This window comes from Lucilia sericata, unplaced genomic scaffold (genome assembly GCF_015586225.1).
Source record: "Lucilia sericata isolate MDLA Ls3-8-SP2 unplaced genomic scaffold, ASM1558622v1 Contig000261F_arrow, whole genome shotgun sequence".
Lineage (NCBI taxonomy): Eukaryota > Metazoa > Arthropoda > Insecta > Diptera > Calliphoridae > Lucilia > Lucilia sericata.
The window spans coordinates 190,539-204,285 of NW_023994286.1; the positions used below are offsets into that span (position 1 = coordinate 190,539).

Below are 13,747 nucleotides of genomic sequence, written 5' to 3' on the forward strand. Positions count from 1 at the left end.
ATCTCAATTTCTATAAAACGTGGACTTGTTACGTTTGCGTACTAAGCTAACGTTATATTGTTACTAGGGTAGCGAAGCACACTGGGTATATCTAGTAGTATATTATTCAAAATTTTTACCTTAGGAGTTGTCCACCAAGATCAAACAGATTCATGCTTGCAATTGCTTCATCCATGGCTTGTTTATTTGCATATTCAATAAATCCATAACCCTTGTGTGTGTGTAGAGAAGTTCCTTGGGCCAGTTTACAGTACAGAATTGGTCCAAAAGCTTCGAACACGCTTTTTATATCTTCTTCAGATAAATCTGGGTGGATAGAGGCCACGTAAATCCTGTTGAAATTTTTTGCTTCTTCTTGTATTTCATCTATTACTTGTTGGGCTTGTGGCATATTACTGGGTCGACCTACTTTAATGTTACGACCACCCATTAAAGCTCCATTCATTTGTTCCAATGCCAGCTGAGCACCTTCGGGTATTTCGTATTCAACGAAGGCAAATCCTTTATGCTTTTGTGTTATTGGGTCCCATGACATATTAATGGATTTTATAGGACCGAATGGAAGAAAGGCTGCTCTTATCGTATCTTCTTTAAGTTCAAATGATATACTTCCAACATAAACCCTACAATGATTGTGGAATTAAAACAACATTGTTAAATTTATATATATTTAATTTTTTTATTTTTATTGTGAGATTATTTCAGATCTTATCAGCTTTATGTGGTTCATTATATTATTGTTACTCAATTTCAGTTCTATAACTTGAACGAAGAAATTGTATGTACTAACAATATTAACCATGTTATAAATTCATCATTACAATTTTTTTTTTTGCTTTTCATTTATAAACAAAAATTTTATTCTGGAATCAATTAACTAGTATCGGTTTGAAATATTATCCAACAAACGACAAAAATATAATGTCAAATTATAAAATTTTTAATATAATCTCTAAATTAAAATAAAAATGTTCTATTAAATTGTGTATAATATATATTAAATAATATGATTGATTTATAAACTAAATCAACTTTTAGTATGTTCTCGAGTTAAAATATAATATAAATATAAAATATGTATTTAAAGATTTTAAGAAAGAAATTTATTAAAGTTAGATGAATGATTTGTTTGTTTTCTTATTAAAATTATTTAATTCCCATGTGAAAACTTCTGAACATTTTCGAGTAAGTAATTTTGTTGACAACCAATTCCAGTTCTCTATGTATTTTGAAAATAATCACAATATTCCTTTATCTAAAGATTTTTACGTTAAAAGATATATCTTTTTTTAAATCTTGTACATATAACATTTAAATTATTACATATTAAAAATATCCGAATATAGAATATTTTGCGACAAAATTAACATCACTATTGCACATTTTCTTAGTTTTACTTTTTATTATTGCAATTTTTGATAAATTATTGCAATTATTGATAAATATCTAATATATTATTATATTTAACATACATACATATGTATGTATATACTATGAAATAGAGAAATAAAATGATTTTGGCCATCATTTGGTTGACAGAGGTGCATTTCCAAATTGCCTAAAAATAGTGCTGGCCAATTGAAATATTGTCAAATGTCCATCTATTAATCCAATGTTACCTATATTAGAAACTTTTTCTCAAAATATAATCTTTTAAATTTTACAAATTTGTAAACGATAAAATTATAAATTTTATATTTTTTTTTAAAAGAAATCATAATTAATTTTCGATATCAACTAAAAATAACGAAAAAAGCTGAGTTCTGAGAAAAAAGTTAAAAATCAACATATTGTTGGCTTAAAGTAGGGTTGAGCCTATAATAAAATTTAATTTATAATTTGTTATTTTGCAAAAAAGGTTCAATTAGTCGTCTTATGCATATGTTTGCCAAATATACATTAGAGTGTCCCGAGCAGTGATGCCAGGAGAATTTTTTCAGAAATCCCTACGCTTATGAGAAAAAATCCCTTTTTTCCCTACACCCACTTTTTATTTTCCCTACATTTTTCCCTACACTACTTTTTTCAATTTTTTTCCAAGTTTATCTTAAAAAAATACAAAAATAACATAAAAAACTAAAATATTAGCTGTTTTTAATTTTTAGGAATGAAATTTCTAGAATTTAAATTTTTAATTTTTTACTTTCAATTTTACATCATACAAATCTTCCAACCCTGACTCTTCAGTTAAGATTAAAAAAAACAAGACAATTGAGAGATTTATAGCAGTATCACGATTCGATGTTAAAAATGTATTTTATGTGCTCCCAACAAAAAGATGTCATAAAATTTAATATAATTATTTTAAATAAGGTTTACTTTTGCGTTTACTTTTTGCGGTTTACTTTTATAAATCTCAGAACATGAAATTATTTTTTTCAATCCTGAGTTACTGCATTAAGCCCCCGACTACTCTATCTATAAAGAGTCAGAATATATCGCCCTACAGGATTGGCATAATCCAAAAAAGTAGTTTGAAGAAAAATGGATATGAATATTTAATGACATTTAACTATTTTCTTTGATAACTTTTAAATAAATTAAGGGATTTTAAAAATCCAAATTCAGATAGTTGAGGTTAATATGTTTCTCATCTAAATTGAAATTCAATTTTTAGTTGTCTAATATTCACGAAAACGCGGGTTTTAGTTTTTACGTTTACAAAAAATCGTTTTCACATCGAAAATAATAGACATATTAGAAATTTGATAAATCTATATGAAAGATTTTAGTATGTCGCATGTTTTGTAGACGTCAGTTCAAGAAACCCGAATTTTGGATTATGCCAGGCTTGTAGCGATATGTAGGTACACATATTGTAGAAATTACAAGCGGAATTTTTACTAACGATACACTTAAAATTGATTTCATTTTTAATTTTAAAGTTTAATACATGAAAGAGTATATTTTTATTTGATAAAAACTATGAAATTGAAAAAATTCCTACAACTTAACAATAGTAAGAAATCTTTCCCTTTTTCCCTACACGTGAAATTTTTGAAAAAAATCCCTACAAAAAGGGAAAAATCCCTACACTTGGCATCACTGGTCCCGAGGAACAGCCTTTTTAAGAATTTCATGTAGGAATACCACTCAATCGATGCGTATTAATGTAGTGAACACGAGAAAAATATCAACAAGTAAGAGTGTTATATTCGGCAATGCCGAATCTTATATACCCACCATCAAACCTCGTTTGACTAGAATGAAACTTACTTATGTCGAACTTCATCTATATACTCGTATTTTTTAGGCCAGTTATAAGCGTTAAAGTAATTTTCTGAAGGGGACCTTATATAGGGGGTAGGGTCAATTATGGGTCGATCCTAATATAATTTGGTAGACAGAATTTGGTTCGTATTAAATTTATTTGTGTCGAATTTCATCGCTACACTCGTATTTTTAAGCCATTAATGAGCGTTGCAGTCATTTTCTAAAGGGGACCTTATATGGGGGGTAGGGTCAATCATGGACCGATCCTCATAAAATTTTTTAGATAGATTTTGACTCGTATGAAACTTACTTATGTCGAATTTCATCTATATACTAGTATTTTTAAGCCAGTAATGAGCGTTAAAGTCATTTTCTGAAGGGGACCTTATATGGGGGTAGGGTCAATTATGAACCGATCCTCATAAAATTTTGCATAATGATGTTGGATCATAAGAAACTTCCTTATGTCGAATTTTATCGCTATATTCGTATTTTTAAACAAGTTATGGCTGTTAAAGCAGCTTTTCGAGGGGCCACTTGTATGGGGGCTATCAGAAAATGTGGACCGATATTGCCCATTTTCAATACCAAACAATCCTTACCTGTTAGAAATATTTATGTGAAATTTCAACTCTCTAGCTCTTTCCATTGGGACTCTATCGTGCTTTCAACAGACAGACAGACAGACAGACAGACGGACGGACAGACATGGCTAGATCGACTTAGAATTTAATGAGAACCCAGAATATATATACTTTTGTGGGTCTATGACCAATATTTCGATGTGTTACAAACGGAATGACAAAATCAATATACCCCCCATCTTTTTGATGGTGGGTATAAACATTTTTTTGGAATATTCCTCAGTTCCCTACCAACGATTGTATAATTTTAGTATAATTTTTAGTATAATTTTTGAAAAATAAAATATTTTAGATTTTTTCGAAATTGGTCTCAAAAAATCCGCAATTTTAAGCTGATTACGGAAAAAAATATTTTTAAATTTTTGTAGAATATTTTTGGTCCACAAAAATCATTTTTTATCGAAATGGGTGTCAAAATTGCTGTAATTTTTAGCACATACAGAAAAATATTAAAAAAAATAATTTTGCATTTGGTTTAGTCATTTCAGAATTTTTTGAAATTTATATGCCCCTATAATACAATAAAAGTCGTTTTGCAGACCAGAAATACACTACCAAAATTTTTTATTATTTTTCCCGCGACAAGCTCAAAATTACGGAATTTTTTACACTTAATTCGAAAAGCTTCCAGAACATTTTTTTTAACATATTGTACTGAGATCAAGATTTTCAATTATTTTCCTCGTATTTAGTACATCGAAACGCATCGTTTTAGAGGTATTCCTCCATATGGGTCATTTCGTGTCAAGAGACCCAACTTTAAAAATCTGTCTTCCGATGACAACGTCTATTTTGAAATCTTATTCTTAAGTTAAAAAATATTTTCTTTGATAGATATCCCACACGCATCCCATTATGGGACTATAAAGCCCTGCAAGGAAATTGTATAATCTTTCTTTTAAGCAAAAAAAAAAAATCCCATTTTGAAAAAGAAAAATATTTAAAAAAAAATATTTTTATATATATATATATATATTTTTTTTTTTGAAAGAATGAAGAAAGAGCTCCTTTGGACAATTTTTGCTAGGACCAAAGGTGAAAAGTTACACTCATTTCAATAAAACCTTCTGACTCCGGCAGTTCTTGACCGATAGAGCTGACAGTTTGTGTCCATAGTGCTAACCTTGGTGCAAATTTAATTCAAATCGGAAGACATTGATTTGTAAAGTTGGGTCACTTGAGACAAAATTTCTCATATCCAAAACGGCGTAACAACCAAAAAATTTAATATCGACTTTTTGATTGAAAATGGTCCACCGCATCAAAATAAATACTGTCGCAAATTTTTGAACTCTATTGTCAAAAACATCGATTTTATTAACATGAATTTGAAAAGGGCGTAATAACCCAGCAAAATCTTTGCTTACAATGATTACCATTAAGTACTTCATTAATGACTTACTTTGTAGGCAACGTCTAAAATAAATCAAAATAAAGAAACAAACAAAAATTAAAACAGTTAGTTTTTCTGTTTTTTTTCCTTTTTTTGTGCACACGATATCAAATGTCTATTTTTAGACAAACAGAAAATAAAATAGTATTTGTGTGGGAAAACTATTATTTGACGCACAATAAAACAACAAAGCAGTGGTGTAGTAAGAGTAGCATTCAACTGGTAGACGGAAGGTACTGAGTTCAACCCCAGTCTGTGTCGACTTTTTATTTTTATTTTTTCATAAATATTCTATAAATAACTCTACTAAAAAACAACTTATTTCCAACCAAATAATATTGACTTACTTTTGGAACATCTCAAACAAAAATAAGTACTTTTTCTAGTAGAATTGTAAGCACTTTACTCGATGAGTTCTGGTGATTTTTCTAGTGAATTTGTAAGCAAATATTTTGCTGGGAACAAGTTAGTCATTTCCACCCGCCAGAAAGTCCTAAAAAGCAACATTATCTATTACGTCATATAGTCATAGTCAAATTTGCATATAATGTTGATGTAATGCAAAGTTAATATGAAATGCACGTTAATATTCTTCGAAGTTACTATTAAATAGGGTGGAAGGAAATACAGATATCACAATTATGTTGATCAGGCACAACATAGGTTTCCATTTTGTGCTATATAAAAGCGATTATCGATAAGAAAATCTAAAGCACTAAGTAAAATTTATCTTTTTAGGATATAGAACTTCCAATTACTTCCGTTTATCAAAATTATGTACTGTGAATTCTTAAATCTAATCTACTATCCAGAAAACCATTACGATATTTTTAAAAATGCTTTTCCTCGGGACACCCTAATAATAGTATGTACTCATGCATGCATGTTTGTATATTTGTATGTACTATGTATAAATTTGTTTAACACACTTACCTGCACATTAGTGCCAAAGCCTGCTGCCTCTGCACTTGTGTTCGTTGTGAAGCCAATTGCTGAAAATGAAAAAAATACGTATTTAATTAATAGATCCAATTTAAATAAACCTTAAATTAATTATTCTTCGTTTAAGTTAAAACTGGTGTATCCTTATGTAGAACCTCTTTCTAAACACGAATTCGCTAATGATTTTCCTGAAAAACGCACTGTGTTCTAAAAAGGAAATGTACGAAAAATTACGATACTACCTAAGACAATAGAGGCTTTTTTAATCACTGGATTTATTTTGGATTTAATTTATTTCAAGAAAAAAACTATCTTTGGAAGCTGAAATTTAGTTTAGGCCATCATTATCTAAAAATACATTGTGTAAGCTAATACATATATGGTCAAAGACAAAATAATATTGGATGTGGATTTATATCTATAACTATGTATATGTATTTTGAGCTTTTATAAAATACTAAAGATTTTTTTAATTTCATATATCATGAATTCCATGAGAAATCAATTAAGAATTGACCGATGGTCTTCAGATTTCTTTAATTTTTTGTAAACACATACACTATTAGACGCATAAAACATATTAACGTTAAATTCTTAAAAATTTCAAGAAACGCTATTTTTATTGCGATTTTAATTTGTTCGAAAACTACAAAAAATCAAAAAGGTATAAGACTTTGAACGTCTATATCTTTGAGAGTTTATATCGGATTTTTTTGATTTAGAACCCAATCTATTACTATGCATGAGCTCTTTCATTCTAATATAATTTTTATATTAAAAAGTTTAAGATAGTGCATTTTTTAAAGAAATGCACTTTTTGAAATCGTTCTCCCTGTTTAAAATTTTTTAAAAGTGCATAAGTCGATTATTTGAAGCTTTTTATGCAAAATATAAAAATATTTTGTTGTGACGTGCATTACATCTATTTTTGTCGATTTTTTAAATGATTTATATTGAAAAATTTTTAAACTTTATTGATATTTTATGCATTTAACATAATGTAAAACTGTTTAAAATACATTACTGATCACAATTGGGATGCAAATATTTAAATTCGATTACAACTAATGTACACATTCATAAAAAAGCATTTCTAAATAATATTTGTTAAGAAAAATGCATTTTTATTGCAAATGCACATTAGGTGCATTTTCTACATTTTACTCCATGTTTAACATATCTTGTAAGGGCATTATTGATAAATTTATATAAAATAAAAAATTATATATTTTTTATGGGCATTTGAACTAACTTAAATTAAAAAAAAAATATTTTCAAAATATCGCGAAAAATGATAAGTGCATATTCGTTTAATATAAAAAATTATTTTATATAATATAAGTAGTAGTTTTTAAAATCTGTTAAATTCTTAAAATATCAATAAAATTTAAAAATTTTACAATATAAAACATTTTAAAAAATCGAAAAAATAGATGTAATGGACGTCACAAAAATATATTTTTATATATTGCATAAAAAGCTTCAAATAATCGACTTATGCACTTTTAAAAAATTTTAAACAGGGAGAACGATTTCAAAAATGCATTCAAAAAGTGCATTTCTTTAAAAATGCACTATCTTAAACTTTTTAATATAAAAATTATATTAGAATGAAAGAGCTCATCCATAGTAATAGATTGGGATCTAAATCAAAAAAATCCGATATAAACTCTCAAAGATATAAAGGTTCAAAGTTTTATACCTTTTTGATTTTTTGTAGTTTTCAAACAAATTAAAATCGCCATAAAAATCGCGTTTCTTAAAATTTTTCAAAATAAACAACGGAGTTGTTCTATTTTCTACTTAAAGAACATATATTGACAATATGAAGGAAATTGGAAGACATGAGATCAAAAATTGTCAGTTTTTCTGTGTTCTTTCCTGGAATTCATGATATACTAAATTTTATTAGAGAATTTTTAAAACACTTTCGAAGAAATTAAGAGAGATTCGGATAAAAAACATATCGATTTTTCTCATAGAAAAAAATTAAAATTTAATTTATATTCCTCAGTGATTATATGTATGTATGTGTTATTAGGAAATATTTCAATAGATTTTAAAAAATAAAAAAAATATTAAAAATTTGCTTCAAAAACATGATATTTCTTAAAATCTTTTTTTTTACTGTTTTATTAAAAATTCTGAAAGTTCAGGAAAATCCTCTATAGTAGTCATTATTAAATTCATATATTAGGGCGGTCTCATTTGTATGAAGGAAATTAAAATATTTAAATTTTTCCTACTAAACTTCAAATATATACCGTGGCGAAGGTATTTGATTATCTGTATGTAGGCATAAATGCCCTTTTTAAGGTTTTATGATTTTTTTTTCATATTTTTGATTTACCAATTTTAAAATTGGAAATTTAAAATTATATATATTTTTAAATTAATAAAAAATTGATATCCTTATATACAATACATATTATATAAAATAGTCAAAGCTTTTTCTCTTTTATAACATTTTTAGAAGCTTTTAATAGTTGGGTTACAAATTTTGTAACTGAATTTTCGACCAGTTCCCGTAGCCCGATTTGGTTGAAATTTGGCACACAGAAAGACACCTGATGACAATGTTATGTTCAAAAAAATCGAAACATAATTCGAAAATTCGGAGTTATGTTAGTTTTTTTGTTGAAACCACTTCCCGTATATGTTGAAATTTTTAATATATGTATGTCGACATCTGATAACAATATAATTTTATATTCGAATTTTCAAAATTCCATTCGAAAATTTGAAGTTATATTCGAAAAAAATAATTCTCTGTGGTTTGTGAATTTCAAAGCAAAATTAAAAAAAAAAAAACAAATCCAATTTTATTGGTTTGTTATAATTTCCATTTTTTAAATTAAATTTATCTTACCAATTTAGCTTGAACACAAAATTTAACTTTTTATCAAACCGAAAGTTCATTTTACCATAAGTCTATAGTTTTGCCACCTACATATTGATGTATCATGCTAAAAAAGTTCAATGCTCAACTAATTTGATTCGAAAATATGTGCCTTAGGGGTATTATAGAGTCAATTTTTGAGTTTGTTACAGAAATGTTACACGGGGCGGTAAAGGGTTAGATTTTCCACATATAGTAGGGATATAGGCGAAACTGAAGGGGTTGTCAAACAAAATTTGTTATTCTCTTCACACAGACGAGTTCTGAGAGAATAAAACACACTTGAAAGATCTAAACGCACTCACAAAACTTCAAATTTTCTTCGCGAAATTGCGAGGATATTAGCACATAATAGTTTTTCTTATCACTTAAACTTAATATTAATTATTTTTTTGCCACACTTTTATAATTCATATTTTACAAACGAAAAAAAAAAAATATTTTTTATCCTTTGACATTTCACTTTAATTAAAACTGAAAAAAGAAAAGTTGTAAATTTTAGTATTGAAAATGAAAAAAGTATTTCACATACTTTTTTTCTTTTTTTCCATTAGTGCAGAAAAAATAACAAAAAAACGTGTTTATAATATGTTTTAAGATGAAATATCTTCTGGAAAAAAATTAATTAACTAATATTTTCATTCACTAGTATATGAAATTCTACAAAAAATAACGTATCAAAAATACATTTATTATTTAATACCATTTGAACAACTGTGCTTATTTCTGTGCTTCTACTAATACATTCTCACCAGTTAGGTTTTTGACAGGGGACTTAGGTCTTTGACAATTCCTTTCGCCTATATGCTACTATATGATTTTCCATTTAAGAATTTTCACTAAAAATTCAATAAAGCCCAAAACAAAATTATATTTTTGATTTAAAAAATAGAAACGCTTAAATTAAATTAAGAATTTTTACTTAAAATTAGAGAAGCATAATTAAAACGGTTTTTTCCATTTCGGAAACCAATAACTGAAATATGATTTTTAATTTTTTCAGGTAGCCTTGATTAAAAAAATTACATGTATTTTGTTTTATTTTATTTTATTTAGAAACACGTTCTTAATAATATTAAGTTAATATTTAGAAGAAAATCAATAAGAAAGAATATTTTTCTTTTTACATTCGCACTGTTTGTTTTTATTCAATAATAAAAACAATTCCAGCATTTTTTCTTACGTTTTCATTTAAAATCAAACATAAATTATATTATACTATCTACCTACCTACCTACTATCTATCTATCTATCTATCTATCTATCTATCTATCTATCTATCTATCTATCTATCTATCTATCTTATCTATCTATCTATCTATCTATCTATCTTATCTATCTATCTATCTATCTTCTATATCTATCTATCTATCTATCTATCTATCTATCTATCTATCTATCTATCTATCTATCTATCTATCTATCTATCTATCTATCTATCTATCTATCTATCTATCTATCTATCTATCTATCTATCTATCTATTCTATCTATCTATCTATCTATCTATCTATCTATCTATCTATCTATCTATCTATCTATCTATCTATCTATCTATCTATCTATCTATCTATCTATCTATCTATCTATCTATCTATCTATCTATCTATCTTATCTATCTATCTATCTATCTATCTATCTATCTATCTATCTATCTATCTATCTATCTATCTATCGAGCGATAGCGATCGATCGCTAGCTAGCGATCGATCAGCTAGCGATCTATCTATCATCTATCTATCTATCTATCTATCTATTCTATCTATCTATCTATCTATCTATCTATCTATCTATCTATCTATCTCATCTATCTTAATCTATCTATATCTATCTATCTATCTATCTATCTATTAAAGTTAGAATCTTAATCTTGGCCATATTATTTAAATATAAAAATTCGTTTGTCTGGGAAACTAATGGAACTAAATTCTTCAAATTTTGCACGAAGACCTTAAATATTCATCTGAACATTTTGGAGAAAAAAAAAAAGCGGACTTTCATCTGGGGGGGGGCTTAAAGCCCCCATATGAATTAAATAGAAAAATTCGTTTATCTGAGAAACTATTAGAGCTAGAATCTTCACATTTTACTTGAATAATTTTGAATATTTAGAGTGTAACGGGCGGACTTTCAATGGGGAACTTGGCACATCTCATATGAATTAAATATAAAATTTCGTTCACCTGGAAAACTAATAGAACTTGATTCTTAAAAATTTCACAAATTACTTTAATATTCATCTGAATATTTTGGAGGATAAAGTGCGGACTTTCATCTGGGGAGCATGAAGCCCCCACATGAATCAAATAGAAAAATACGTATATCTGAAAACTATTAGAGCTAGAATCTTCAAATTTTACATGAAGAACTTTGATATTCATGTGAACGGACTTGCAATGGGTGGCTTGGCACAAAATATATGAATTAAATACAAAATTTCTTGGAAACTCTTATATTATAAACATTTTCATAGAAATTGACGATATATAGAAACTGGCGAACTTGCAATAATTTGCTTGACATCTCTCATATCTAACATATTATAAATCTGAAAAACTATTGTAGTTAGAATCTTCAAAATTGTTAAGTGGGTTTTTTATTTATACATATTGCTTTTAGGGTAGCAAAGTATAGCTAGTTTAAATGAAAGATGATGTTTAACTGAAAATTTAACTTTTCTAAATTCAAAACGAAAAATCTGAATTTCAATTGATCTTTTATTAATATCATTCTGAATCTCAAAGGAAAAATCTTATTAACGATTGCACTTTTCTGAATTACAGTTGAAAATGGTGTTGTCATAAGCTATTAAAAATTTCCAAAGTTTTAAATTATCTGCAAATACTTTAACATTTATGAACATACCTTTTTTACATTTTTATTTTGGAAAATGTAGGAACTCGGCCTTAAATGAAATAGATCTATAAAAATTATTGTAACAGTTCTAAAAGTTTTTCGAACATAAGTTCAAAATTTCGAAGATCCTTTAGTGATGTCAAGATTTGGAGATTATTTCAGAAGCTTTTTAAAGCTTCAAGTTTTCGAATTTTTAAATTGCCTATTCGGATGACAGGAAGCTTTAAAGTAACTGGATTTTTTGTAATTTCAGTTACCAATTCATAACCATACTAAAAAACTGACAAAGCTCTAAATTTTCGAATTATCGAATATAACTTTGCATTATCATTAAGTGTATTCATGTTTGCCAGTCTTCAATCTATTCGCGCTATGGGGATTAGTCCAAAATTCAGTAACACACTTTGAACGCTCGAACAAACTAACAAAGCTGACATTTTACAATCCCATAGCTTGTAAAAAGTCAGCCGTCAAAGACGATTTAGAGTAAATTTTGTAAAACTAACTCATTTCCATAAAAATAAATTTATATTGTCAGTTTATTTTAAATAAAAACCAAAGTATACTTTGATAAAAACTATGCGAAATCGTCAAAAAATTAAAATTCTCATAAAAATTGTGAATCTTTTTTAATTAAATGAAATCATAAAAAATCAAATAAAATAGACACTTCCAAAATATATACCCGAAAATAAAATCCCCCACAAACGCTTGATCAGGATCCGTGCCTGTACTATACAGTGAAATTTCTGGGTGCATAAACGTACTTATGTGTATTTAAGGAATTTTCGTGGGGGTCACTTGTATGGGGGCTAGGCAAAATCTTCACCCGATATTGCCCTTTGTAAGTACCAAACAAACCTTGCCTATAAGAAATATTTGAGGAAAATTTCAGCTATTCATTTAAATGAAATAACTCCACAAAACAAACATTAAAAACTCCTCATTTTATTATGAAATAACGGTACAGTGAAATAGCTCCCAAATGAAATAACTCCCCATGAAGAACATGAAATAACTCCCACCCAATTCCTCCAAAAATTAACTTTTAAATTAAATAACTTATAAAGTGTAAAATGCTATTAATCCCAACAATTGGGAGTTTTGGACTTCTAAAAATTTAAGCTCCCAATGAAACAGATCCCAAAAAAAAATATGAAACAATTCTCAAGTCGAAGAATTTTTTGTGTAAAATAACTTCCGATTTCCACAGAAGTAAAATAACTCCCAACTCCCTAAGAAAGTTTGGTGGACAGACGGCCTCCGGGCGCAAGGATTTTCAACTCTGGGGTATTTCGCACACCGGCTTCAATAAATTAAGCCTTTTCTTGATAAACGGACTATTTGTATTCCATGGTACTTATGTATATCACTATTCTCATGTACATTATGAATTTTTTAAAAGAGCCATATTGAATTATGACACATTAAAAAGTATCACAATGTTCATAATATAATGACATAAAATACTTGGTGTGCAAAGAAATGTTAATTTTAGGCAAGCCGGTGTTCGAAATACCCTAGAGATTAAAATCCTTGCGTCCGGCCGAAGGCCGTTTTTCACGATACTTGTTTAAAATAATTCAAAATGCATTATCCACCCAACTTAGAAAAATTAAATAACTCACGACAAGAATGAAATTACTTCCAATTTTAACAAAAAGTGCACAAAAGAAATTACTCCCATTACATATGAAATAACTCCTGATTTTTTCATAAAATTAAATAATTCCCAACCAAAAATTTTATTGAGTGTTACTTCATAGTACAGTGAAATAGCACCCCAAATGAAGTAACTCCC

General features: G+C 27.6%; 1 protein-coding gene across 4 annotated transcripts in view; it reads right to left on the minus strand.

Annotated features, from left to right (window-relative positions):
* The window catches only part of LOC119602891 (poly(U)-binding-splicing factor half pint), a 119,688-nt gene that overhangs the window by 11,890 nt on the left and 94,051 nt on the right, over positions 1 to 13,747 (minus strand). For all 4 annotated transcript variants that reach the window (XM_037954687.1, XM_037954688.1, XM_037954689.1 and 1 more), the window contains 2 exons: positions 6,184 to 6,242; positions 120 to 623 (listed from right to left, as the gene is read on the minus strand). In XM_037954687.1, the coding sequence (XP_037810615.1) occupies positions 120 to 623; positions 6,184 to 6,242 (563 nt within the window). The remainder of the gene's footprint in view (positions 1 to 119; positions 624 to 6,183; positions 6,243 to 13,747) is intronic.